The sequence below is a fragment of the Mesoplodon densirostris genome, chromosome 2, assembly GCF_025265405.1.
Source record: "Mesoplodon densirostris isolate mMesDen1 chromosome 2, mMesDen1 primary haplotype, whole genome shotgun sequence".
In the NCBI taxonomy this organism is placed as follows: Eukaryota; Metazoa; Chordata; class Mammalia; order Artiodactyla; family Ziphiidae; genus Mesoplodon; species Mesoplodon densirostris.
In genome coordinates, this window is record NC_082662.1 from 4,347,777 (window position 1) to 4,374,402 (window position 26,626).

Consider the following 26,626-nt stretch of genomic DNA (forward strand, 5'->3'; position numbering starts at 1 on the left):
CTGTACTGCTCCAAGTCAGACAGCACCACGGTGACTCCAAGACACCACTCTGCCCTCAGGAGACCACCCATGCCGTGCACGAGGCAATACGGGTCTGCACACACACGCGTGCACACACACATACACATGCGTAACGGAAGCCCATATGCACACAGGTAACCGAGGGCTGGCACGGCACAGCCCAGGATCCACACACAGGGTGGGGGACCCAGCACTGGGGGTGGGCTGGGGACAACTCGGAGCATGGTGGCCTTCAAACGCCTACAGTGAATGGGGGGAGGGGGGAGGGGGGGAGGGGGCTCTCCTCTCCCCGCAGAAACTGAGGCCCCAGCCCCAGAGGCCTCCTACCCTCTCGCCACCCCCAGCCCTGGGACAAGAGCCAGGTCCAGGCTGAGTCTGAGTGGACAGTTCAGCCTTGTGTGGCCTTGGGCAAGTCACTTTACCACCCTGAGCCTCAGTTTTCTCATCTAAAAATGGGAATAACAAAAGGCCTGGTACTGGAAAAGTCAGTAAGCGTTAGAGGGATGCCCAGTAAACGGTGGCTATAGTGGGCGATGGTGGGATTATCACCACCGCTTTTCTCTTCTCATAGCGGCTGTTATCGCAAAGTGTGAAGGGGATTGCGAAGCACAGCAGGCCAGGGTGAGGCGGTAGGCGGGACTCGGGGCGGACGGGAGGGGGCTTGGGACTGAGCCCCGGCGGGGAAGGGGGGGCGGGGTACTCCTGGGGCGTGTCCTGGACGGGAAGGGGCGGGTAGAGGCCTTGGTAGGCGGAGAGCCAGGCGGGGCCTTCGTAGGTGAGGCCTGGAGCAGCATGGGCGATGGGCGTGGTGGGCGCGGCCGGGGCCGGGGGAGGCGGGCCCTCGGTGGATGCCACCTGTGTGTGCAGAGCCTTGCCGGGGGAGGGGCCTGGTCATGATGGGCGGGGCCTTGCCGGGGGCGGGGCGATCGGCGCGGGCCGGCGTAACACTCACAGTACAGCGCGGGCAGAGCCATTCACCGTTTGGGATCTCGGGAAGCGGCGGGTTGAGGCAGTGCAGGTGGTAGGAGGAGGGGCAGGCGTCGCAGCAGAGCAGCTCGCCGCCGTCCTTGCACACGCGGCAGAACTCCATGTGGTCGTCCTCCTCCTCCTCGCAGCCGCCCTCCTCCTCGTCGTCGTCGTCGTCCTTCGGCTCCCACTGGATCCCCTCCTTCTCCTGGAGGGGGGGAGTCCAGGTGGAGGCACCCTGGACCAGGACCCCCCCACCTCCACCAGGGAGCGACTCCCTCTCTCCCACTCTCACTCCCCCATGTTCTGCCCCAGAAGATCGTGCAGGAGTCGGGAAGCCAGGCACAGGCAAAATCCCCGCCCCGGCGCGTCTGCCAAGGGCTTACACAGTGGGGACAGCTCCACTTGCCCTCGGGAGCTTTCTCCAGCTCTGGGTCCAGGCAGACGAGGTGGTAGGCCCTCGGGCAGGTGTCGCACAGGATGATCTCGCCACCCTGCTGGCACACCTCACAGTAGTCCTGGTGGTCCGTCTCATAGCCATCACCGTCATCAACTGCGGAGGAGGCAGAGGCAGTCATGGAGGGTCTTGTTCCCACTCCCAGGGCACAGCCAGTCTCCACGCCAGGCTGCCCTGGCGCATAGTAGGCGCTCGACAGATGTTGGGTGGTGGATGGACAGACAGTCTCCACGCCAGGCTGCCCTGGCGCATAGTAGGCGCTCGATAGATGCTGGGTGGTGGATGGACAGACAGGGTCAACAGGAGGGGTGAAGAGATGGATAGAAGATGGATAAAAGGAAAGCAGGAAGGGAGGAGGGAGGAGGAAGGAAAGTAGACAGACGGGTGAACGCATGGAAAGATGAAGGGCTGGATGGATACAGACAAGGGAGGGAGGGAACGAGGATGGGGAGGGGAATGGGGGTGAGGGGGCACATGGGCAGCGGGTGGATGAGGTTAAGAAGCAACTCCTTCTCCTGTGCCCCCCTCTGCCAGTGCAAATGCCCTGGGGTGGCTCCCATCACGGGTCCCTAACGTATGCAGACTCACTTCAACGGGACCCCGCCTCCTAACCACAGAGGCCAGGGTGGTTGAGGAAGCACAGGGGAGCTGCCTGCTGAGGGTGCCCTTCTCCGCTCCCCGAGGGGGCTCTGCACGCCCACATGCGCCGCGGTGGCCATGGGAACCCTGCAGTCAGGACTCTTACTTCTCTTCTTCTGGCGCCTCCTCTTGCTCTTCCTCCCCAGCAGGGCAGAACAGTCAGAGCGAACGGAGGCGCTGTGGATGCTGGCGCTGTCCAAGTCCGAGCCCTCCCGCTCCTCCTCCTCGCTCTGTGGGGGCAGGGGAGGGCCCTGTGAGCCCGGAGCCAGCCCTGGGGGCTCATCTCCAGGCTCCGCAGGCCTGGGGGAGCGGGGGCAGGGCACAGTGGAGGCTCCAGAGGCACAGTGCTGTCTGTCTCTGGTTCATCTCGTCCCTCCACCCAGCTAGAAAACCCTCAGCCCACCGGTCCAGCCTGATGGCCTTCCACCCTCCCCAAGCCCTGCTCTCCAGCCCTCAGACCCTCCCCACACTTTCCACCTCCAGAGCTCTCCCAGGCCCTGCCCTCCACCCTGCCAAACTCCGACACATCCCTCAAGGGGAAGCCCTAAGGACACCTCCCCCAAGGAGCCTTCCCAGATCTCTCCCTAATGAGACCTGTTGCACAGCCTTGTGCCAGGTCCGACCTGTCCCATCTGCCTGTCATTGGCTCTCTCCCAGCGCACATGCCCAAACCCTTCCAGACTGCGAGCAGCTCCAGAGCAGGGCCCGCCGTGGAGGAGCACAGGGCCTGGCACATTAGTATGTGCTCAAAAGCTAAGCTGAGCTGGACCACCAGCTCCGGGCTGGACCATGCCTGCTGCTCCACGCTCCCCTCCACAGCAGCTAAACTTGAGACCTGTCACTTGCCCCTAAGAAGGGACAAAGAGATGGCTTCCATCTCTGCCCCTCTGCAGGGCTGGGTCAGGTGAGGGAAACAGGTGCCCTGTAGGGGCAGGAGGTGGGTGAATGCCTCCACCCCCGGAGAAAGAGGGCTCAAAGGCTCAGACACGGACTTAGGGTCATTCCAAACCTGGTGACAGAGCTGGCCCTGGGAGGGCAAGGGAGCGGCAGGGCTCCAGCCCAGCCCTATCCTGCCTACATGCCGCCTTCCTGGGGCCTGCCCTCCCAGCAGACCTGGGCATCCAGGTGCCCCGCAGGACTCTCCCGCCTGCTGCCCAGATGGAGAGGCAGCTGGGGCGGAAGGAGCCGGGACTGAGCCCCCAGCTCAGCAAGGTAGGCAGGAGAGCTACCAACCCAGAGTCCAAGCTACAGGGGGCCTTGGAAGGATCCAGGCTGAGCCCCTCACCAGTCAGGTGGGGAAACAGGCCCAGCAGGCCTGAATGTAGAATGGGAGAGTCCGGGGCGGGAGCAGGGGGAGGGTGTGTACAAGACCTGCCCCCTGCCTGGTTCAGGAGAATGAACTGATAGCCCTGCTTTCCACGTCACCCAACCTTTGCATGTTACACACACACGCATGTACGCGCACTCACACACACACGAGCACGCACACACGCACACGTGCACTCACACATGCGTGTGCGCACGCACTCACACACACACGAGCACGCACACTCGCACTCACCGAGGAACCTTTCTTCCTCTTGCTGCCAACCCCTCCGAAGCGGAACCTGAGCCCGGCCACCTTTCTGCCTTTGCCTTTTTTCTTCACATCCTTGGAGCCTTTGATCTTCTTCCTCACTCCAGGCCCTGAAAAGCACCGGCGGAATAACCAGCGCCCGCCATGGCTCACTCACTCACCGCCATGCTTTCACTCGGCCTCGAGAACCCGCTTTAAGTAAAGGATGGTTTCTGCCGTTGCCCCTTCTCAGATGAGAAGACTGAGGCTCAGAAAGATGACGTCCTTGCTAAAGTTGCACAGTAGAGGAGGAAGCCAGAGAATAACCCTGGCCCAGCCCCTGCCCTGGCCGCTGTGCTGCCATCTTGGGAACAGCCCTGTCCCATCCCTCTCCCCAGAAAGGAGCTGTCCCCAGTGGAGCCACCAGCCCGCAGGGCCACTAAGGGCACACCCACCCACCTGCCGACCATACCTAGGCCTGGGAGGGATGTGCTAGTGCAGGAAGCCCTTTCCCCAGCTGCCAGCCTCCGGGCTGTCTGCCATACTCCACACCGGCACCACTCAAGACCGCCCTCACCTCTGCCAATCATCCCCAGGAAATGGTGGCTCCCAGGTGGCCAGCAGGAGTGAGGTTGTTTTTATGGAACTGGTCATAGGACAGTTAGTCACCTGGGGAGTAATGACCCCCCAGCAGCCTCTCCCACCAGGCCGAGCAGGGAAAGTGGGGGCCTGAAGGCAGGTGGCCTCGCCCCAGGCCCTCCTCCACCCACATCACGCAGAGAGCTGGGTCTGGGAGCCCAGCTGTAACCTCAGTGGTGCCACGGAAAATCTATTTCAATTTTTCAGGCTCTGAATAGGCAGCTCAGGGAATCGATAGCTCAGCAGCTGGAGCCCGAGAGGAAATGAGAAAGAAGGCTGGCTGGGCAGACAGCAGGGGAGTTGAGCGGAAGCAGTCTCTAAAGCCCGTGTCACTCACCCACCGGGGCCCCCTGTGGGACCTGCTAAAGGGAGGCATTACCCCAGAAACCAAAGCTCCTTGGGGCAGAATACAAGGGGTCCCCAGCGCCCACTCTGCCCCCCATCAAAACCCAGGTCAGGGGACTTCCTTGGTGGTGCAGTGGTTAAGAATCTGCCTGCCAATGCAGGGGACACGGGTTCAATCCCTGGTCCAGGAGGATCCCACATGCCATGGAGCCACTAAGCCCGTGCGCCACAACTCCTGAGCCTGCGCTCTAGAGCCCGCGAGCCACAACTACCAAGCCCACGTGCCACAACTACTGAAGCCCATGCGCCTAGAGCCCGTGCTCCGCAACAAGAGAAGCCACTGCAATGAGAAGCCTGCACACTGCAACGTAGAGTAGACCCCGCTCGCCGCAACGAGAGAAAGTCCACGTGCAGCAACAAAGACCCAACACAGCCAAAAAAAAAAAAAAAAACCCAGGTCAGGGCACCCAGGAAGGTGAGCTGCAGGCGACACCACCACTCAGAGCCCCGGGGAGATCAATGTCCCTACTCCCAGTGGGGCCATAAATCCTCCATCCGGGAAGAAAGGTCCCTCCCCTAGAACTTGAAGTTGCAGAGAGCCTCTGCTGTCCCTATCTTCCCCACCCAGACACCACCACAGAGTCTGATTTTGTATCTGGACGTCCTTCCTGGCCTCCCTGGGAAGGCGGCCCTGTCCACGCCCACGCCCATGTACATCCCTTACTCCGAGGGCCGGGTGCTCAGAAGACAGCGATCCACGGGTCACCTTGGGGCCCCTTCCCCCTGGGAATGGTGCAGCCTCAAACCCAAGAGCCCCCTAACTCCCAGCAGCACGGGCCACACCTCTGTCCCCTCCTCCACGCCTGGGAAAACTCCCAAAGCTCTGAGCCCACCTCCTCCTCCACTTCGCCACCAGCCCCAAGAGAGATGCCACAACACAGCTGAGGAAGGGTGGGTGGGTCCAAGGTCAACCAAGGCACTGGGTCCTTGATAGAGACCGGCCCGGCTGTCCCAGACAGTAGGGCCTGGGGGCCCTCTGCCAGCAGGACTGGGTGCAGCCTTACCTTTGCCCTCCTTGGTCTTGGCCTTGCGGACGGGCACAGGCTGGGGTGCCTGCTGGGGGCTGATGGCCAGCGGAGGCGCGATGGCGACCGTCTCCACGGCCGCGGCCACTGCCGCTGCGGCTGCCGCCGCCGAGCTGCCCTTAAAGGGGTTGTTGGCGCTGAACTCTCGCCACTTGGCGCCCAGGACGGTCATCATTTTGGACATGGGGATCTTCGGGTTCTTCTTGGCGATCAGTGGCCTGCGTGGGGGGAGAGGCAGGAGGGTGAGGACAGCCCCATGGAGGGGCTGAGACCCCCACGTGACCCCCCGCAGGGCCCACCCTTCTCCTCCCAAGTCCCACACCTGGGATATGCAGCAAACTGGGAAAACTGGGCAGAAAGGAGGGCAGGGAAGAGGACCAAGACAGAGACCGCAGTCCACCCGCAAGGCTCCTGATTCCCTCTTTATGTGGCTGGTGATCTTCTAACTGGGTTTTCAGACCCTGTAAGACCCAAGGGGCCAGAGGCAGGGGCCTGCAGCAGGCCCCTGGGGGTCCAGTCCCATTTGTTTTAGAGCTGAGTGTGGCCACGGGGGCTTAAGACCCCTGGGAATGACTGGGGTCGCCATCCCTGGGGGTAGGACCAGCGAGGGAAAGCAGGACCACCTGTTGCGATGGAAGGATCCTGCCCCCACTGCCAGCTCTGCCCAGGGTCAATGTCAGCCTGGAAGCCCACCCCAGGAGCCCGGGGCCCTGTCCCTCTGGCCGCCCCACTTGGTGCCCCCGGGGGAGGCAGGCCTCGAGGGCAGTCTCCGTGGATGCCCAGCCATGGTGGCCCCGAGGCCCACCTGAGGAACTGGCTGAAGGCCTTGTAGTTGGTCAGCGTGTGATAGTCGGCCTCCGAGAACAGGTAGTCCACGTCGTCCAGGCCCCACTCGGCCATGAGCTGCCCCGAGGACTTGGGCTCCTACGGACACATGGGCCAGAGGTGGAATGAGAGGTGGGGGTCCTTTTACCCTGCAACTCCCACCAGGGCCCCACACAGGGTTCCTCGGAAAAGCAGGGGGATTATGTCAGCAACTTAACAAGAGCAGTTCTCACCCACCACTGAACACATCCTACAGCATCTCAGGCTGCCAGCCCCTTGATCAGTGGGAATGGCCCAGATGCCAGCTCATGATGGGGTGCGGGCCACACGCCTGGGGGGCTAATGCGGGGGTCTGGGGGGAAGCCATGTGTGTGTGCATGTCCAGGGCAGGAATAACAACAGGACTCACTGTGTCCACCCCAGGAGATCACCTAGTACAGTCACACTTGGACCTCGTGAAAGGACAGGTCACTGCGGGTTCTGGGACCAGGAAGGTGCGTCCTGGTCAGGGCAGTGGCCCAGCTCGGGGCAGAGCCCAGAGAGGGTCCCTCGGCTCCTGCTTCACTCTTCAGATGGGGCACTGAAGCCCAGGGAGGTGCACGAGTTCCCAAGGGCACACAGCCAGCCAGCCCAGGTGTCAGGTCACAAAGCAGACCCCGGATGGCTGGGAAGGGAGCGGTGGGCGGTGGTGCTGGCTATGAGATTGGAACCTGCTGGACAGAGGCAGGCTCCAATCCTGCCACATACCAGCAGTGAGAGATGGACAAGCTACTTCACCTCTCTATGCCTCAGCTTCCCCATCTGTAAAATGGGGATAACAGCACCTACGTCATAGGAGGGAAGGAGTTAGCACAGGTGCTTGGAACAGGGCCCTTACCTCGATTTCCCATTTGCTCCAGGCAGCCCTGAGCTGCGCCAGCCCCACCCACTGATCCATTCCACCCATCAGCACACGCCATCCCAGGCCACAGTCACTGATCCAGGTGGGCATGTGACTCAACCGGTCCAGGCAGGCATGTGACTCAACCAGTCCAGGCAGGGACACCCCTGGGTCTCCTGTGCAGACAGCTAGGACACAAGCCAGCTTTCCCTCCTGCTGGATGGGGCAGGGGGTACCCACGAAGCCCTGCACTGCTGCTACACACATTCCCAGCCACGAGGGTGCCTGGCCTGAACCCAAAGCTGACTCTCCAAAGGCAAAGAAACTGGGCCCTGGATGACACCACTGGGTCCCCCTAGCTGGAAGCCCCCTTGCCTCTCAACTCTTAGGGCTGCTGATCCAACAGACCCCTTTTACTGCCTAAGCCCCTCAGAGTTGGGCCGTCTGCTCCAGCAAGGGAAGGCCACCCGGGCAGAACACACGGCCTCCCTCGGCCCCAAGGGACCCGCTTCCCGGCCTCCTGTTCGCTGTGGCAGTTCAGAGGTGCTCCCACGTGGGATCCCCTCCCTTGGCCAACCTGCTCCTGACACACAGCCAGCCCTGGAGGTTCCCACCACGAAGCAGAGCAGCAAGCGAGCGATGACATTAGTGCAGGATGACCCTGAACCACTCCTGTACGTTCACCTTCCAAACCCGCCAGCTTCTCAGCTCTCATCAGTCACAGGTGACTCATAACCCACCTGCCAACTAACGAGCTCCCTGCGGGGGTCGGGACACCGCCGCCACTTCCCAGCTTCAGTCGCAGACAGTCACCACCTCTGCCGCACCCAGCAGCCACTGCACTAACATTTACGGAGCACTTATCTTCAAACCCACGGCCAGCCCAAACCGAGCCTCGTCAAAGATGGAAGGCAGGACTTCCCTGGTGGCGCAGTGGTTGAGAGTCCGCCTGCCGATGCAGGGGACACGGGTTCGTGCCCCGGTCCGGGAAGATCCCACGTGCCGCGGAGCGGCTGGGCCCGTGAGCCATGGCCGCTGAGCCTGCGCGTCCGGAGCCTGTGCTCCGCAACGGGAGAGGCCACAGCAGTGAGAGGCCCGCGTACCGCAAAAAAAAAAATAAAAAAAAAAAAAAAAATATATATATATATATATATATATTGAAGGCAGCAGGAGGTTCCCGGATGACCGTCTGCCGCCCTACCCTCGCCCTCGCCCCCCGCCCCGGCAAGGAACGGCCTTGACATTCCAGGGGCCACCTCATGCCCCACATTCACCGGGAAGAGGCTTCTCCCCAGGGGAGAGCTGCAGGCCCATCGCCATAGCTTCCCTGACTCTCGTTCCCTGGGACACTCTCCTGGGTGCCCACCTGGGATGAATTTCGGAACACGTGCTAACTAAGGCCCCCTTCCACCATAAGCGGAGCTGTCCAGCCACTTCTTCTTAGCAAAAGCTCCGTTTGTTTTATTTTCCCAAACTGCCCCGACCAAGAGGTTCCTGACACCAAACTTGAGTCAGAAACAGCTGACCGCTCAAGTTGGGCAAGACGGCGGACAATACATCAGCAAGAGGCCGCACGACTTCTTCGCCAAACTCCTAAATGTCATTCACTGTTATTCCTAATGTGTCTCCGAGACTTGTGGCTACAGTATTTCTCACAAAGTCGTGTCCAACCTTCATGCGCGTGCACTCACACCCACAGACCCATCTGCCCCGACGGCCCTTCGTGGGAAAGGATGCTCTGGCCCTTCTCCCACAGCGGGAGGCTCAGCCTGCCCAAGCAGGTGTCCCCCAGCCAGGCCTCAGGGTTACCTTGAGGCATCCATCATCGTTGTCGTCCTCATCATCATCTTTCTTTTTTCGCTTGGCTTTTTTCTCCTTCTTGTCCTTGAGTTTTTTCTTCTTCTTTTTATTTGGGGAGTAGTCACTGCCCTCACTGTCCGACTTCTCTTCCAGATCCTCTTCATTTTCCGACAGCTCATCATTGCTCCCCTGGAAGAGAAAGGGGGACGGTGAGGACAACAAGCGCCCAAAGAAAATGCAGAGTCCCGGGCAGCAGCACTGCCCTGAGAGCGGCCTCCTGGCAGAGTCTCACCCACCAGACCACTAAACCCCACCCAGAGGGGCTGCCCTGGGCCAGCACGGGGTAAGGGTCTTGTCCCCAGTGACTGGTTGGTGACAAATGGTGCTATGCAGGTGAGTCGAGGCCTCGGGTGAAGACACACGCCCCCACCAGGCAAGCTCAGTGCAGCCCGCTTAGACGGCCCTGTTTCAGGTTTCTATGGACTTTGGGATTGTAATGCGTGTCAGCGATGGCACTTGGACCCAGGTGCTCGTAGAGAGGATGTGATGCCCAGAGCCAAAAGCCAAAGTGCTGTCCACGCTGGAGAAGCTCCCCCAGCTTCCACCCCGGCTCCCGGCTCCTGTCCTCTCTGTTTATCTTTGCATCCTATGGAGTCGCGTGTGTCAAGTGAAACCTGTGATGAACACAGAGCGCACATCCCAGTCTCATCTGCCTGTGCGCTCTCCGGACGCTGCTAAGGCACAAGCCCACCTTCCCCACCACCCGAACCCTGGCTGCTTCATCTCAATATGAGACAAAGTAATTTAGGCAGCTCTTAAGCTTGGTTTCCTTCATTCAGTTTCCGTCCATACAGGCAGAAAATGGCCCATTTATATGGAGATAAGGGTGTTTACAGACAGAGCATCCCCATCAGAAAGGCACTGCCCCTGCGGAGAAAGCAGAGAAAGCTATGTATTCGGGGCTTTTCAAGAGGCAAGCGGGCTGATTAGGCCCCTCCCGGCCTGGGTCTGCGGGAGAGGCCAGGCACGGATGCTCCAAGGAAGATGACACTTGGTATCTTCATGCTGGCGGTTTAGAGGCGGCAAAGAGAGGCACGGAAGAGATGAAGAAAGAGCTGGAGAACTGAAGGATGTGAGCTCCGGAAGGAGCAATGAGGGAGGGAGGCAAAAGAGGAGGTGGAGAGGGAGGAGAAAGGCGGGGAGGAGGGAGAGGAAGGAGGGGGGAGGGGTGGGAGCAGATGCAGAGAAGGAGGGCAGCAAGGGCAGTGGGTCTGTCTTGCTACCCCGCCCCCCCGGCCGCTCTGCCCTTTCCAGCCGCACTGTGGAGCTGAGAGTCTTTCCCCAGGAGGGAGGCTCTTCCTGAGACACAGCTGGGAAAGGACCCACCCGTGGGGTCCCTGCACCTCCTGACTCTTCTGCTGCTCGGCTCCCTCTCTCCCTACGCCGGCTCCCGGCTCCCGAACCTTTTATGCCCACTAAGCTGCTGAGTCCGTGTGCTGGCTGGTGGCTGGCAGGCAGCAGGGCCTCTGGGCCTTCCCGGAATACGGACTCGGTCGGCCACACCGGGCTCCGGGGGCAGTGCGCCGGTCCTGGCTGCCGCCAGAGCCTGCCCAGGGCAGGACAGCCTTGCACGCGATCCCGTTCCCAGGGCTCATGGCCACAGCTCCCAGCCCTGCCTCGGTCCTCTGGGGAGGCAGGGGTCAGACAGGGATGTCCATTTCCCCCGAGGATGTAACGTCTGGCCAGCTTGGAAAGAGCACCCTTCGAGAGACCTGAGAGACGGGCTCCATCCCAGCCACACCCCCGCACAGGTAAGGACGGGAGGAGGAAAGTGCCACAAGCTTCAGCACCGCGGACAGAGGCTGTGGGGCCCGCCGAGGGAGGGCCATGGGGCCGGCCCTCAGCTGCCCTGGGGACCCCACGCACCAGAGCAGGGAAGAGACAGGAGGACCCACGGTGGGTCCGGGGGCTCCCTGGGGAGGCTGCGGGACGGAGACCGTCTCGGAGCTCTGACCCTTGCTAGTCAGGAACTGGGCAAGTCACTGCAGCGTCCTGACCTCAGCCTCCCCATCTGTGAAATGGGGATGCCATACAGGGCGGTAAGAGGAACAAAGGAGACCATGTGAGAGGGACAAGACCTTAAGCATTTTGAAGTAGGAGAGTCCCAAATACCCATGGTGCCCCCAACTCTGCTCAGAAGCTGAAGATGCAGCCAGGACCACAAACCGAAGGACACAACAGCCTCATCCCCGGTTTCTGCAAATCAGGGCTGGACTAAAGCCAAGTGCATGGACAGTGCCTGCAGCTGGGCAACAGTTACAGTGCAGACGGGCAACAGGACGCCAACAGAAGGGGCTGTTGTGGCCGCACCTGAGGGGGAGGTGCCCTGAGTATCTGCTGGGGAGCCTGCACACCACATCCCAAGTGCAGGAGAGGCGGGGAGTGGCCAGCACAGCTCTGAACGCAGGGCCCAGAGGGAGCAGGAGGGAGGGAGGGAGGAAGGGAGGGAGGCAGGGAAGGCGCCTCCAGCAGGCGTCCTGTCGGTGTGTGCACAGTGGTTGGTGGCGGGGGAGCAGGTCTGGCAGAAGGCCCCAAGCTGTGCACTGCCAGGAGTGTGAGTCCAGCAGCCACTCCGGGGCTAAGTGGGGGAACAGGAGGGCAAAGTTTCTTGTCAAGGAATGAGCCGGAGCTATAGCAGGACAGTCAGCGCCCCAGCGGCCTACCGGGGAGTGACAATGATGGAAGCCCCTCATTTCAGGGAAGGAGCAGACCCCTCCCTGCCCTGTCTACCTGCACTGGGGAAAGCCTGACCAAAGAGAAGACTCAGATTCCTCAATTCTCGGGCTCCCCGCCCATTCCCTGATCCCCTCTCTGCCCTGCCTTCTCCCCCCACCTGCACCCCGATCTCGTCCAAGCCCCGCTGCCCACCCGAGAGGCCGGTGGAGGGCGGGGTGCAGGACAGGTCTTTGGAGATGGGTTTCCCGATGGTACAATCAGTCTGCATCCGCAGTGTCTCTCTGTATCCAGCTGTTTGGACACATCTAGACCAGGGCCTCCTTTTTCCTGTGTTTTGTTGTTCCAGAATCTTCCCTTGCAGAGAAAGGGGCAAGCGGAAGGGCAGCGAGTGGCTCTGAAAACAACTCGAAGAGGAGTGACCCGTCAGCAGGACCTAGAGGGATGCAGGTCAGCCAGTGGCCAGAAGGGGAGGAACGACCGAGAACCAGGGGTAGACGAACCATTCGGTATCTTGAAACTTACAGAGGAGAGTGCGGGCCAAGCCACGTTCAGGCAGGAGACACAGGCACAGAGCAAAAATGCCCTAATGAAGCCCTGAACCAACCTGAGCCCCGAGCCACACTGTGGGCTCTGAACATCAGGACCAGACGGGGCTGTGACCCTGATGCTGTCCTCTGGGCTGCAGCAGCCCCAGGCATGACTATAGGGGATGCCCTGGATGGTAGAAGAATCTAAGGGAACTTGGAGTCCCAACAGAATCCATCTGCAAAGCTGCCTTAAATCCTACACCCGGGCTGGGTGTGCGAGGAACTGCAGGGGTAGGGACGAGGGGTCTCTGCCCTGAGCCCCGGGCCCACTGAAGGCACAGCATGCCACCCGTGCTGGCCCGGGGGACCCCGAGTGGGCAGTCTATGCCCACCCTTCCTCCCCCAGCTCTGCAGAGGTCTTTCGATCCAAGCCTCCCATTTCTCTCTCCCTTCGCTCTACGCCCAGCACTCAGCACACACCGCATCTCTCTAAAAAGCAGGCATTTAAACTCAAAAGGAAGGACTCAGAGAGTTGGCCATTCTCAATTTGGGGTCCTTCAAGACTGAGAGGGAAAAAGAAAGAATGAAATATGAGCCTTCCCATTCACGAGTGTTATAAACAGTTATAATTTAGCACTGAATAATTGGTTGCCATGGTAACCGCTGCAGCACAGGTTGAAATCATTTCTCCCTCCTGCGCTGGGTCTGACAAGGAGCTTCATCTACATATGCTCAGGTTCCGGCCGAAGCCCCGGTTATTTTATGTAAATCAGAATTCACGACTTGCTGCCTGTCCCTCCACCCCACCCCCAAAAAACCTGCTGCTACATGGCTTCCACCACCGGGGGAGGCCCCCTGCTCCCTCCACCCAGCGCCTTGTGTTGGGGCCACCTGGTTGGAGATGAAAAGGAGAAAAGGGGTGACATTCCCCTCCCCACATCCTGAGGACGGGGGTCTGTCTGCAGGCGGGCGGGCGGGCAGCGTGCACATGGCGGCCAGGATCCTGCTCTCTGGCTGCAGCACGCTCAGACTGCTGACATCTGGCAGCTGCCAAGCCAGGCTCTCAGCAATGCTGGGGAGGGGGCAGCAGTGGCCCGAGGGCCACCTTGGGGTCCTGGCTGGCACCGCCCGGTCCTCTGCGGGGGCCCTCCAGTCTACCCTGGCCTCCATCTCCTTTGAGATCCAGGAACTGCATCTCAGTAGAGAGAGGAAGGAGAGAGGGAGAGGAAGTGAGGGGAGGGAGAGTGGAATGCAGGAGAGGAGGAGAGAGGAAGTGGGGGGGGGGGAGAAGAGGTGGGAGGAGAAGAAATGCAGAGGAGCGAGGAGGAGGGCAAGGGAGACCCAGGAGGAGGCGGCAAGAGATGGATGCAGCACAGAGGCCACGCTCAGGCCACAGCAGTGAGAGACCAGAGCCTCCCGCCCAGCTCCCAAGAAAGAAGCTTCGGGGGAGGGAGAGAAATCCCTGAGGAGCTGGGGAGAAGGTGCTTGCGCGGGATGCCCCAGGACCCTAGAATCTACCTCCACCCCGCATCCACAGAGCATCGGGTCTGAGGGCTAACAGCGGTGGCCGCAACAGAGCAAGATTCCAGAGCTTCCACCGGGAAGTCGGCCCCTGCGTCCCAGGGCCCCGCCGGCCCTGAGCCATCTAACCTCCGCCCCCAACAAAGACAGACCTGCGGGCCAGGGTGTGGGAGGGGCTGGGGGGAGCTGCAGCAGGGAATTCGGAGCCCCCTCCCCACAGCAGGGGGACCCGGTCCACAGCACCTCCCTCGGGGGTGTGGGGGGAACCTCCAGGCACGGGCCCCCCGCTTCCCCTCTCCTGCCTCCACTGCCCCTCCTGGATAACGGGGACAGGAGGCGGCAGCTCACAACCTGCCCACCCCAGCCGTGGGGTTAGGGATGGGGTGTCCCGGGAGGGGACAGACCTGTCAATCCTGGAAGGACACCAGGGGCCCAGGCAGCGAGGCCAAAGCTGAGGGCCGCATCGGACGGGGCAGCGCTGGGCGCGGAGGACGCTCAGGGTCCCTCTGCGGGGAGAAAGGGTCATCTATGCGCTCCAGAGGAGAGGAACAGCCGGGTGTGGCCGCACGCGGGCAGGGAGAGGCTCCGGGCAGCTGTGGCCAGGAGCCTGCACAGGGCAGCTGTCCTAAGGAGGCCCTTCCCGGGAGCCAGGAGAGCCGAACAGGGGGCAGACCTGGTGAGAAATGCTGACCCCAAGCTCACCAGAGAACACAGGCAGGACGTACCTGCATGGTTCCAGCTGGAGGGGGGGGCTGACACCTCCCTGCCCCAGTCCCTGAGCTCCAGGCAGGCCAGCCCGGGGCCAACCACTATGGGGACCCTGGGCACCGCCCAGGACAGGCCCTGCCCTCCAGACGCTTGCAGGCTGACACCCTGGATGCCCCCGAGGGCCACTGGCCCTCCCATGGCACCTCTCGTGTGAAGACGCCCTGTTGGCCCATATCTGATTTGCCCCCAAACAAGCAGGGGGGTGTGGATAGGTGATGCTCCCCTTACTACAGACACAGAAGCAAGGCTCAGACAGGTGTGGGCCGTGGCCTGGGGAGATGTGGGGTAGAAACTCCACCACCCATCGCCTGCCCACCATCACAGGCCCTTTGTCCTCAGGGGTCTCCTCCCTCCTGCCCCCGCAGCCTGTTCGGGGACCCTCCAGAGTTAAGTCATACCACGGCCCCCTCTGCACAAAGCCTTGCAGGGGACAAGCCAGAGGCCCACAGTGGCCTTTGAGGCCACGTCAGAACAGCCCCGCAGGGCCCCACACACACACTGCTACTCTGTCCCGGGGCCACCGAGGGTGGTAACACCCCCCGACCGCCTCCCCTCTGAGGCTGGGCCAGGTGGGTCTCCTCTGGGCAGGGGAGGCGAGGAGGCCAGAGGACCGACAGCACTTCCCCTCGGAGCAGGCGGGCCAGGGGAGGACCAGGCTGGGGGGCAGGGGGCAGCTGGACGTCCCCAGGGCCAGATCTCAGCTGTGTTGCTGTGACCCCTGGCAAGTTCATCTCTGAGCCTCATCTGTAAAGCAAGGTGCCCATAAAGCCACCGGGAGGATCGAGGGACGCCGAGGAGAGGTGGCAGCTCTCACGAGGCGGGAGACAGGAGTCCCCATGTTGCCCTGTGACCGTCCCCTCCAAGTGCCAAGGGCGTTAGGCTACCAGGCAGCCCCGGTTTCCCCCTCTGTCGGGTGGTGATAATCATCCCTGCCCCGACTCCCAAGGTTGCTGCTGAGGATGAAGTGAGTCCACGTGGGGCATATTCTAGAAATGCTCCCACAAGTTACTCACAGGAGACCCATCCCTCTCCAGGGTCTCCTTACTCTTCTCCCATCTGTATCTTGCTCGCCAGGATTCCAACTCACAACAGGTTGGAAGCAGCAAACCAGAGGGACAGACGGCTGCCAGGAAGCAGATACGGAGAGGGTAGCAGAAGGCGCCACCAAGAGCACAGAGGCAGCGGACACAGATGCGAGCGGGAATAAGGGCCCTTCGGTGAAGGGGTGGGAGCGCCGGGGACCCCGTGTTGTCACGGCCCAGATAGACACCAAGGAGAAAAGAATAAACACCCCAGAACACCCTGTTTAAGAAGACAGTAGGGACTTCCCTGGTGGCTCAGTGGTTAAGAATCCGCCTGCCAATGCAGGGGACACAGGTTCATGCCCCGGTCCGGGAAGATCCCACATGCCCCGGAGCGGCTGGGCCCGTGAGCCATGGCTGCTGAGTCTGCGCGTCCGGAGCCTGTGCTCCGCAACGGGAGAGGCCACAACAGTGAGAGGCCCGCGTACTGCAAAAAAAATAAAAAAATAAAAAAGAAGACAGTAGGGACTTCCCTGGTGGCTCAGTGGTTAAGAACCCACCTGCCAATTCAGGGGACACGGGTTCGAGCCCTGGTCCGGGAAGATCCCACATGCCGCGGAGCCACTAAGCCCGTGCACCACAACTACTGAGCCTGCGCTCTAGAGCCCACGAGCCACAACTACTGAGCCCGTGTGCCACAACTACTGAAGCCCGCGCGCCTAGAGCCCATGCTCCACAACAAGAGAAGCGACCACAGTGAGAAGCCCGCACACCTCAATGAAGAGTAGCCCTCGCTCGCCACAGCTAGAGAAAGCTCGCGCGCAGCAACGAAGACCCAACGCAGCCAAAAATAAAAAAGTACACTTGGGAATTCCCTGGTGGTCCAATGGTTAGGACTCCGTACTCTCACTGTCGTGGCCCGGGTTCAATCCCTGGTCAGGGAACTAAGATCCCTCAAGCCACGCTGTGCGGCCAAAAAAAAAGGACAGGACACTTGAGATACATCTCGGGGCAGGTGTCCATGGGGACACTGCCCACACCAGACACTGGGTTTGGTGTTTCTCACTCAGGCTCGGCTCTCTGGAGGCACCCCTCCGCCAGATGGTCCTGGGAGCCCAGGCCTTCCTCCACAGGCCCAGGAGGAGCAGCCAAGACGCCCGCGCGGCCCCAGCTCCACGCACCTCTTTCTTCCTCCTCTTCCCTTTGGACCTGTTCTCCTTGAGCTTCTTGGTCTTCTTCTTCTTGGGAAGGCTCACGGGCTCCTCAGGGAAAAAGTCATCGAAGGCTTCAAGGCCACCATCTTCTTCTTCTGGAAGAATCAGAAGGGGGAGGGGGTTACTCCGCTGCTTCCTTCAGGGAGACGCCCAGGGACACAGAGTGAAAGTCAGGGCCTGCTGGGACAGTCAGTTCCTCTGCCACCCAACTGTGCCGGATCACAGCCACCCTGCCCTCCCCAGCCCATCCCCACCCCTCCCCGCCTTCTCCATCTAGTTCCCCTGCCCCAACCCCTCAAAGCCACCCTCAGACCCGCCGAGTGGAACCCCAGCCCCTTGGGCTGTGTCACATCACCCCACCTTTCTGGGCCTCTCCTCCTCTCAACCTGTAAAATGGAACAATAACCACTTACCCTGCTATGACAGTGCTTGGGAAACTGAAGCAAAAACAAATGACCAGAGCTTCCCTGGTGGCACAGTGGTTAAGAACCCCCCTGCCAAGGCAGAGGACACAGGTTCAAGCCCTGGTCCGGGAAGATCCCACATGCCGCGGAGCAACTAAGCCCGTGCGCCACAACTACTGAGCCTGCGCTCTAGAGCCTGTGAGCCACAACTACTGAGCCTGTGTGCCTAGAGACCATGCTCCACAGCAAGAGAAGCCACCGTGATTAGAAGCCCACGCACCGCAATGAAGAGTAGCCACCGCTCACCACAACTAGAGAAAAGCCTGTGCCGCAGCAACGAAGACCCAACGCAGCCAAAAATAAATAAATAAAATAAAATAGATTTAAAAAATAAAAAAAGACAACAAATGACCAAGTAAGAGGCCTTGTGGACATGGCTCCCCAGGGAGAAAGCAGCCCCACGGAGTCACAAAGCCATCTCCAGCTGGCCCAGGGAGGGGTCGAGGCCCACCTCTGCCCTCCAGAGGGCCACGGCGTGGCCAGGAGAGAGCCTGTGAGTGCAGGACGACAGGGACGTACAGGTCACATCACCCTAGAACCACTTAGCGCCTTGGAGCAAGTGCGCGGGAGCTTGGAGGAGAGACCAGCACGGAGGATGCCAGGGCTCCCCTTAATGGGGATTCGAGGACCACACTGCCTCCCCTGCCTGGTCCCCATCTGCACCTGCCCAGGCCCACTCCCCGTCACATGTACCCGGACACACACAGCAGGATGCCAAACACACTCCGCTGGGCGCTCGGGACGATGTGACGGTCCACAGAGAGGTGGGTTTTCTAGAAGCTACCCGCCTTTCTTTCTTTTTTTTTTTTTTTTTTGCAGTACGCGGGCCTCTCACTGTTGTGGCCTCTCCCGCTGCGGAGCACAGGCTCCGGACGCACAGGCTCAGTGGCCATGGCTCACGGGCCCAGCCGCTCCGCGGCATGTGGGATCCTCCCAGACCGGGGCACAAACCCGTGTCCCCTGCATTGGCAGGCAGACTCCCAACCACTGTGCCACCAGGGAAGCCCGCTGCCCGCCTTTCTTAAATCCTCATTTCTTCACGCATTGGAAAGGCTGGGGGGAGCAGGCAGGTGTGTCACGTGGGGATGTTAGAAGAAGCTGCAGGCTACATGCTTCTTGCTGCCCCCAAAGGGAGCCCGTGGCTGGGGCCTAACTCCCACCCAGGAAGTCAGGGGTGAGAAAGGGCACGAGCCCTGGGTTCCTGGGACCAGACGTGGGCCCCAGGGCTGGGGGTGCGGAGAGCGGGAGGGCCCTCTTGGGGGCAAATGGCAGCAAAAAGACACCGCAAGAACAAACCACCCAGACTAGAGCTATGCATCTGTCTGCCCGGGATGAAGTAAGCTTCCAGAAGGCACCGGTGCAACTTCCAAAGAGTCCATAAAAGGGGTCCACAAGCCAGCCAGCCTCCACACCAGCAGCTTATCCCCCATCCCACGCCCTTCACTGCCCATGTGCGGGGTGGGGGGACACAACAGGGAGTCTCGCTCGGTCTGGGGTCTGCCTCGAGCGGGACCCCACTGTGGGGCTGCCACCCTGGGAGACCCTTAGGAGGGCAGAAAGTCCCAGGGCCACGCAGGGGACTTTCATATGGGAAATGGGCAGAGTGTCCTCACTGAATCAGGTTTAAATGATAGGCCCCCAACCCCGCCCAGGAAGTCTAAAAATTATGGAGTAAAACATCCTGGCGGGCTTCCCTGGTGGTGCAGTGGTTGAGAGTCCGCCTGCCGATGCAGGGGACACGGGTTCGTGCCCCGGTCCGGGAGGATCCCGCATGCCACGGAGCGGCTGGGCCCGTGAGCCACGGCCGCTGAGCCTGCGCGTCCGGAGCCTGTGCTCCGCAACGGGAGAGGCCACGGCAGTGAGAGGCCCGCATACCGCAAAAAAAAAAAAAAAAAAAAAAAAAAAACCCCATCCTGGGGCCTCCCTGGTGGCGCAGTGGTTGAGAGTCCGCCTGCCGATGCAGGGGATACGGGTTCGTGCCCCGATCTGGGAGGATCCCATATGCCGCGGAGCGGCTGGGCCCGTGAGCCATGGCCGCTGGGCCTGCGCGTCCGGAGCCTGTGCTCCGCAACGGGAGAGGCCACAACAGTGAGAGGCCCACATACCGCAAAAAGATTAAAAAAAAAAAAAAAACCCATCCTGGCTGTTGGACACGCCGACACACCCTGGGCGCTCCAACATCCGCTCATTCTCCAGAGGGGTCCCCACCCCAGGGCCTGGGACCCTGCCCCCTAGAGTCCCCAGAGGGGAGGGGGAAGGCGCCCATCACCACACTCTGGGGGCAACTAGAGGGCGCTAGTGACGCTGGTGGCCCAGTGAATGCCCCTCCCGCCCACACCTGGAGGGCCAGTTCCCACACGTACCACCCCCCTACCCAGGGAAGGCGGGGGCTGCACCCTCTGTCTCAGCGCCCTTCTGCTCCAGGGCCCTCCTCCAGGACTGCCAGGGGGCCTGTGGCCCTGCCCCCCAGGAAGCAAGTCCCAGCCCTGTCTTGTCCGGCCCCCCCAGGAGTCCACGGGGACAGGGCATGCCCAAGTCTCAGTCCCCTCCCCATCCTGCCAGGCAAACACAGACACGGAGAGAGACCAGCTCCAGGCAGGTGAGGGAGCTGCCGTGCAGGTGACACGAGGGTGGCCTGAGTGCTGGCCTTCCCTGGGAAGCCAGCTCAGCGGTCCTGACAGTCAGACAGGGGCAGTGCTGAGGACAGGACCACGTGGAGGGCACAGTTGCTGTGGCCCTGGCCAGGGCTACGGTCCACGGGGCGGGCAGCGAGGGGAACGTGGGCAGGCTTTGAGGGGAGCCAGGCTAGGGCAGCAGGAGCCAGGCCCGTCCTGTCCCCTGAGCCCTGGCACGGGAGAGGCAAGGATTTCGGGGCCAGTTGGAAACATTCATAGGGACCCCCAGAGTCATCCTGGAGTGGAGGGCTCTCGGGGACAGTGGCATGGCTGGCGGGGAGCCAGGCTGGCGATGAGATGCCCGTCCACGCCTGCCCACTCTCCCACCGGCCTCCACCTCCCCTGGAGCTGCAAAGAGACCGCCTGGGAGAGCCACCCCCGCACCCTGGCCGTGCCCAGCTCAGTTATGTAACGGGCTCAGCTGATGCAATCGGGAGGGGGCCTCTCTCTCCCGCCTCCTGCCACCTCCCCACGTCCCCTGTCCCCTCAGCAGGACAGTCCCCAGACTGGGAAGGCCAGCCCTGCACACGGTCACAGACGGACCGGCCAGCAGCACAATAGATGCACAGGAGGCCGCGGGAGGTTCTAGAAGGAAGCCTGGGATCTCCCGTGGGCTGCGCCCCATCCTGCCTGGGAAGGAGGTAGGGGCACCTCTAGCCCTAACCCACGCCCAGGACAGGGCTCGGAGGAGAAGTCCTCAGGCCCTCTGCCCTTGGACAGACCCCTCCTCGACTCCCAGAAGACCTCACGGCCCAGGGCCATCTGTCTGGTTAAATCCCTCCTCCAGGCCCCTTCCAGAGCTGGCACACGACCACGGGGACCCCACCCTGCCCACCCCCGTCTTCCTCCCCCGCACGGCTTCTGGTGGCCCTGAGGACGCCCAGGGCTGACCTCCTGTGATGCTGTTCCCCGACACCCCCATGATTCCCACTCAGCCCTGCCCTCTCCTCCCTCTTCTGCAACCGGCCCTGAGCTTCTTCTAAAACCAGACCTGGAGAGTCACAGCCAAGCAATCCTTCCCAGTGCCCATCGGCCCCTCCCAGAGCCCAGCCCTGTGCCTCCTCAGGGTACCCAGCCACCAGTAAGGCGGGAGCCCGCCCGCCCTGGGGGAGGGTCCTGAGGGGGAGCGGCCTCAAGACTCCTCGTCTGCCAGCTCCCGGCTGCCCCCCAACCCTTCCCGCCAGGCGGCCGTGCCCTCGCGCACCAGCCCTGCCCCTCCAGGGCCCGAGGCTCCATCGACCCCAGATGGGCTATAATTAGGACCCATTAGCCCTGATCTGTCTCCCAGGTCTGGGGCGGGGCCTGGGGAGACTGCTTCAGAGATGAGACGGGGGACAAGGGGGGCACAGCAAAGAGGGGCACCTGCACCTTCTGCTGCTTTCCCCCAGCCCCTCACCAGCTCCCTGCACACGCTCTGGCTTAGCCCTGCGGGACCCCCAGGCTGCTGTGCAGGCTGCAGCCCAGGCAGTGGGGGTGGACCCTTCTTAGCGAAACACCTTCTAACGGCGGAAGGACCTACCACCTGCACCAAGCTCGAAGCAGGTAGCATATGTTCATTTATATGAATTCATCTACTTCACACAGCAACCCTGGGAGACGGTACTCTTATCACCCCCATCTGCAGACAAGGAAACAGGCTCCGAGGATCTCATCGCTTGCCCACTTCTGAGTCTCACAGCCGGCAGGTGGTAGAGGCAGGATGGAGCTCCGGCAGGTGGCTCCCACCCACCAGGTGTGGTCCCCGCGCCTGCCCCTCCCTCCAGGTATAGGACCCTCCCAGAATTCAGACCTTCCCCACGTTTACTTCACAAGCATTTAAACAGCATAGCCCATGTGCCAAGCTCAGGCATGCCCAGGGGACACTGAGGTGACTCAGGCCGGCCCCGGTCTGAAAGATCACCTGTGGTCCCTCAGGGTGGGAGGGTCAGGGCTAGTCCACCGCAAGTCCCCATGCTCTGCCCACCCCGTGCCCCTGTCCTCTGGGGACAGGGAACTTAGCAAACACAAGGTGATCAGAGCAAAAGAAAAACCTCTGACGGTGGCAGGAAGAGGTAGGTCGTCTGATTCGGGGTGGCTGACGGATCTGGGGAGGCGGAGCCAGGAGCCGGATCAACAGCTCGTCCCCCCGAGTCCAGTCCGGAAAGGTGAGCAAATCTGTCAGCGATGGGGACCCAGCTCAACGTCCACCATCCTCTCTGAAGCCTGTGGAGAGGGTCTCCTTCCGTTCCCCCAAGCAGGAAACAAGACCACCTGGTGGCCAGGAGGAGGGACAGGGGAGCGCAGGCTTCGAACCACCACCCCTTCCTGGCGGGGTGGCCCCCAATCCCTTCTCCACTGAGCCCACTTCCTCATTTTTAAAATGGGCCGAGTACTGGGAATTCCCTGGTAGTCCAGTGGTCAGGACTCCGTGCTTTCACAGCTGAGGGCGCAGGTTCGATCCCTGGTCAGGCAACTAAGATCCCGCAGGCTGAGCGACGCGGCCATAAATAAATAAATAAATAAATAAATAAAGATAAATAGGCTGAGGACTGCCTTTCTCACAGGGTGATGAATTAGAAACTGTGAGATACAGTTTAAGTGCTTGGCAGTGGCAGGCGGGGCCCAGGGCCTCAGGAGGGTTAGGATGGCCGGGGCTGAAGGAGTGGATGGCGGGAGGAGGTGGGGGGGTGTCTCTCGTTTGGCCACTGCTGGGCCAGAGGTTCTCAGGGCCACCCTAGGGCTGGCCAAGGAGGGGTCACCAAGACCAAGGTTCCCATCAGTCCTTGAAGTGCCCCCCACACCACAGGTCTCTACTGACATTGCTGGGGGGGCAGTACTCCTGCCCAAGAGAGGATTAATAATTCATTTATGACATTTAACAAAACCCAGACACTACCTCACTGGCATCTCATCAAACAAAACGTCAGTCCTGAGCACCACGGGCGGGCAGGCAGGCAGGTGGGGGCGGAGGACAGGGGAAGCTTTTACCCTAAGGGACCGGGGCCCGGAAACAGTGAGGATGGAGGAGGCTGGTGGCCCAGAGCACTGACGGGGAAAAGGAGGAAAGAGAGGCCAGGAGGGAGGCGACGGGGACAATAGAGGGAAAGACAGGGACAGCCAGACAGCCAGACAGAGAGAGAGAGAAGCAAGGACTCGGGGAAGACAGCCTGACAGACTTGGAGACAGACAGACAAAGAGATAGACATGGGGAAAGAGTGAGTGAGAATAAGAACAGGAAGAGGGAATTAAGGATACAGCCAAAGAGACAAGGCAGGAAGTCTCAAAAGTTTTACCTGCAAAAACCCCAGGGTGGCGGACGGGCAGAGTGAAGACAGTAGGCCTGACAAGCACTGAGTCCGCTGCAGCAGACTGAAAACTTAGTGTGACAGCTCCCGGCACACCGGCTCCCCCAACCACAAACTGCCACCTGGGGGACCTGCTGGCCCTACATCCCTGTGGGCCTCGGCCACGAGCTCAGGCTGAGGGCTGCAGAGAGGCCGCAGTGGAGGGTAGGGGGCCAGGCGGCCAGCACTTCAGGAGAGACACGAGGCCTAGGCTGAGGGTGTCATCACGTCCAAAGGCCAGGGTGACCCAGGGACCCCCAGCCCTCAGACACTGAGACCACAACCCTCTCTCTAGCACCCACAGTGCCAGGTGCCGGGCACAGTGGGTGGTCATGGGAGTCACACCCAAGGCGGGAGCCCACGGACACAAGTCAGCTGATGATAATATTCCAGGGAAGCACTGCCAGGAAAATAAATCATTAAAATGGGCCTGAGAATGACAGGGGTGGGGCTACGCTGGAGCCAGGAGCTGAGACCTAACCGGCAGGGAGGAGGCAGTTGTGAGCCGAGGAAAGCTTGGGCCTGGCAGGGGTCACGGCCAACACTCAGGGCAGGATGGAGCCTGGGGGGTTCCAGAAGCATCAGGGAGGCCAGAGTGTGAACATGGAGGTCGGGGTGGAGATGAGGGTGGAATAGAAAAGGGACTTTGCAGTCAGTCCAAGCCGTGGGGGTCCGGGTCTGCTTTGTGTTTTCAAAGGTGACCCTGGCTGCTGAGCGGAGCGTGGTCGGTGAGAACTGGTTACGAGGCTCTAGAGGTGACCAGCCGGAGGGGACAGTGGCTTGGACCAGGGCCACAGAGAGGAGCTGGCAGCTCGGGAAGGCTCAGGACATGCTCTGGAGGTGGGAGCCCCTGGCCTCGCTGAAGGACAGGCTGCAGTCTCTGCTCTGCGGGACTTTGGAGGCCTTCCTAGAGGCCCTGGGGCCAAGCCCACCCCCCCACGCCCTGCCCTGGAGTGACAGGTGCAAGCACGAGGGAGGAAAGGTGGTGAGCAGGCGACTCGGACCAAGGCCCAAGTGGAGTGAGCTGGGTGCCCGCCAGGCTGGGGGCACCTTCCCTGGCCTCCTTGCCTCCCCTGCCTCCGAGCCCTGACACAACCAGGGAGAGCCAGAATGTGTGGGAAAGGGGGCCAGAGGACCCCATCCGGGGGTTGGTGAAGTCCCAGAAATAAGCCTGCTCACGCACGTTCAGCTGTCCACTGGCCCCATCAGTGCCACAAAGGGCCACGCCCCGAGCACCACTCACTGAGGAAGCCAGTGACCAGCTCACCAAGGAGCCTGCTTCCTGAGTAGAAAACAGCCATGGGTTTCAGTGCCTGTGCTAGGCCTCTGTGTTCCCTTCCGGGAAATGGGCCTAATTCCCTGGACCCCAGCACGTAACAGTCAACTATTGTCCGAGCCACTCCACCCATGTGTGGCCACCTCACCCCCACTCCCCTCACCCCAGCAGGCTCTTTGCAAACTTGGCTGCCCTGTCTGAAAGGCAGGGTGAGGCCCCAGTCACCCTGTTAAAGCAAGCATACAAGTGGGCGGGGGGAGGAGACCCCCCCGCGGGCATGGCCACCTGGTGGGAAGCCCCTCACTAGGAGAGGAAGAGCAGCGACGAACTGCCGCCCCTGGGTGCTCCCCTTCTCACCTCCTGCACGCAGGAGTTAAGGTGCCAATCCGTGGAACATGCTCCCCCCTGGGGCCAGACAGCCCACTCCAGGGCCAGGGAGGGCTCCGGCACCGCCCACAAGTCCCCCAGGAGCCCAGGAGGGGCCATGACTCGGTGCGGGGAAGCTGCGATGTGACAGAGTCCCCCACAAGGGAAGGAGGAAGGCTGGTTGACAGGGTGAGGCCCTGCCCAGCTGTGCCAGGAGGGGAAACGTCCCAAACAAACGGTGAGCAGTTAAGTAAAGAATGATCGCGCAAGGCTACCCCTGACGCACAAGCCCTCTTTCTGCTGAATTCTGGAGAGGGGTGGCAAGGGCAGGGGCGGTGGCCCTGCGAGTCAGGCCCGGAGCCAAAGCAGGGTAGGCTGGGAGCGCCACTAGCCGGGCGACCGCGGGCTGGAGGCGCCGGCCGGCGCTAGGGCGCGCCAGGAAGACGCCGGCGGCCCGGGCAAAGTGCTTGGGAGCGGCAAGTCACGGCACCCGGCGGCCGGGGAAGGGGAGCGGGAGTCCGAGCCCGCGCGCCTCACCCCGGAGCTTTCGTGGGCCCGGAGGGAAGCTGCCCCAGCCAGGGCGCTCGCCCTCTCCCCTAGCACGTCCTGTCCTCCGCCCGCTCCGGGCCCCACCCAGCCCACCCTGGGGCCGAGATCGGCCGGGTCCGGGTATCTGGTCCCGCCGGCCCCCGCCCGTCCCCGCGATGCCAGGGGTGCGCGGCGCGGGGCGAGAGCGCCGAGTGCGCGGCACCAGCAGCCGAGCGCGATTCCCGCCCCCTTCAAGGGCACGCGGGCTGACCCCCGCGGCGCCGCGCCCCCTCCCCGCTTCGGGCGACCGGCGCAGGCCCCCGGCGGTCCTCCGCCCGCGCCGCGGCCAGGGTGGCCCCGATCGCACCCGCCCTTGGCGGCCCGCGCGCCGCGCCCCGCCGCTCGCCCAGCCCCGCGCCCTTGGCCGCGCGGCGCCAGCAAGGCGGGAACGCAGCCCGGCGCCCCTTCCCGCGCGCCGCCAGCGCCGCCCGCGAGGTCCGGCCCCGGGGCCCCGCCGGTCGCCTCGCCCCCCGCCGCCCGCCCCGGGCGCAGCCGGCGCCCCGCTCACCTGACATCTCGTCCTCGTTCTCCATCTCGTCCGCGAACAGCCGCGGCAGCTCCTCCTCGGTGCCCAGCGGGCCCCGCATGCCCGGCGCGGGGGGGAGGGGAGGTGGGCGCCCCCCCTCCCGCCGGGCGCGGTGCCAGCCTTAACCCGTGCGCTGCCGGACGGGCGCGCGCGGGCGAGGCGGCCTCGGCGAGAAGATGGCGGCCGCCTGCCCCCCCACCCCCCCAAACCTCCACCCCCCCGTCTCGACCCCCTTCCTCTCGGCCGCCTTCGCTCCGCTCCCGCAAAGCCCGGGCTTCTCCGCCCACTGCGCCCCGCAGCCTGAGTCCCGCAGCCGGCCGAGGTGGCGGCCGTAGCGCCGGCGGCAGGCAGCAAAGGGGGGGCAGGGGGGCGGCACACATGCCCGGATTGTGACGTCCAGTCTGGTTG

The 26,626-nt window shown here is 62.2% G+C and overlaps 1 protein-coding gene across 2 annotated transcripts in view; it reads right to left on the bottom strand.

The window, feature by feature from the left end:
• The window catches only part of CHD5 (chromodomain helicase DNA binding protein 5), a 66,115-nt gene extending 39,798 nt beyond the window's left edge, over nt 1-26,317 (bottom strand). For both annotated transcript variants that reach the window (XM_060088874.1, XM_060088873.1), the window contains exons 1-9: nt 26,201-26,317; nt 16,968-17,095; nt 9,222-9,401; nt 6,513-6,631; nt 5,687-5,925; nt 3,645-3,769; nt 2,190-2,313; nt 1,374-1,540; nt 974-1,195 (exon numbers count right to left, since the gene is read on the bottom strand). In XM_060088874.1, the coding sequence (XP_059944857.1) occupies nt 974-1,195; nt 1,374-1,540; nt 2,190-2,313; nt 3,645-3,769; nt 5,687-5,925; nt 6,513-6,631; nt 9,222-9,401; nt 16,968-17,095; nt 26,201-26,279 (1,383 nt within the window). In that variant the 5' untranslated portion in view covers nt 26,280-26,317. The remainder of the gene's footprint in view (nt 1-973; nt 1,196-1,373; nt 1,541-2,189; nt 2,314-3,644; nt 3,770-5,686; nt 5,926-6,512; nt 6,632-9,221; nt 9,402-16,967; nt 17,096-26,200) is intronic.
• Between the last annotated feature and the right edge of the window lie 309 nt (nt 26,318-26,626).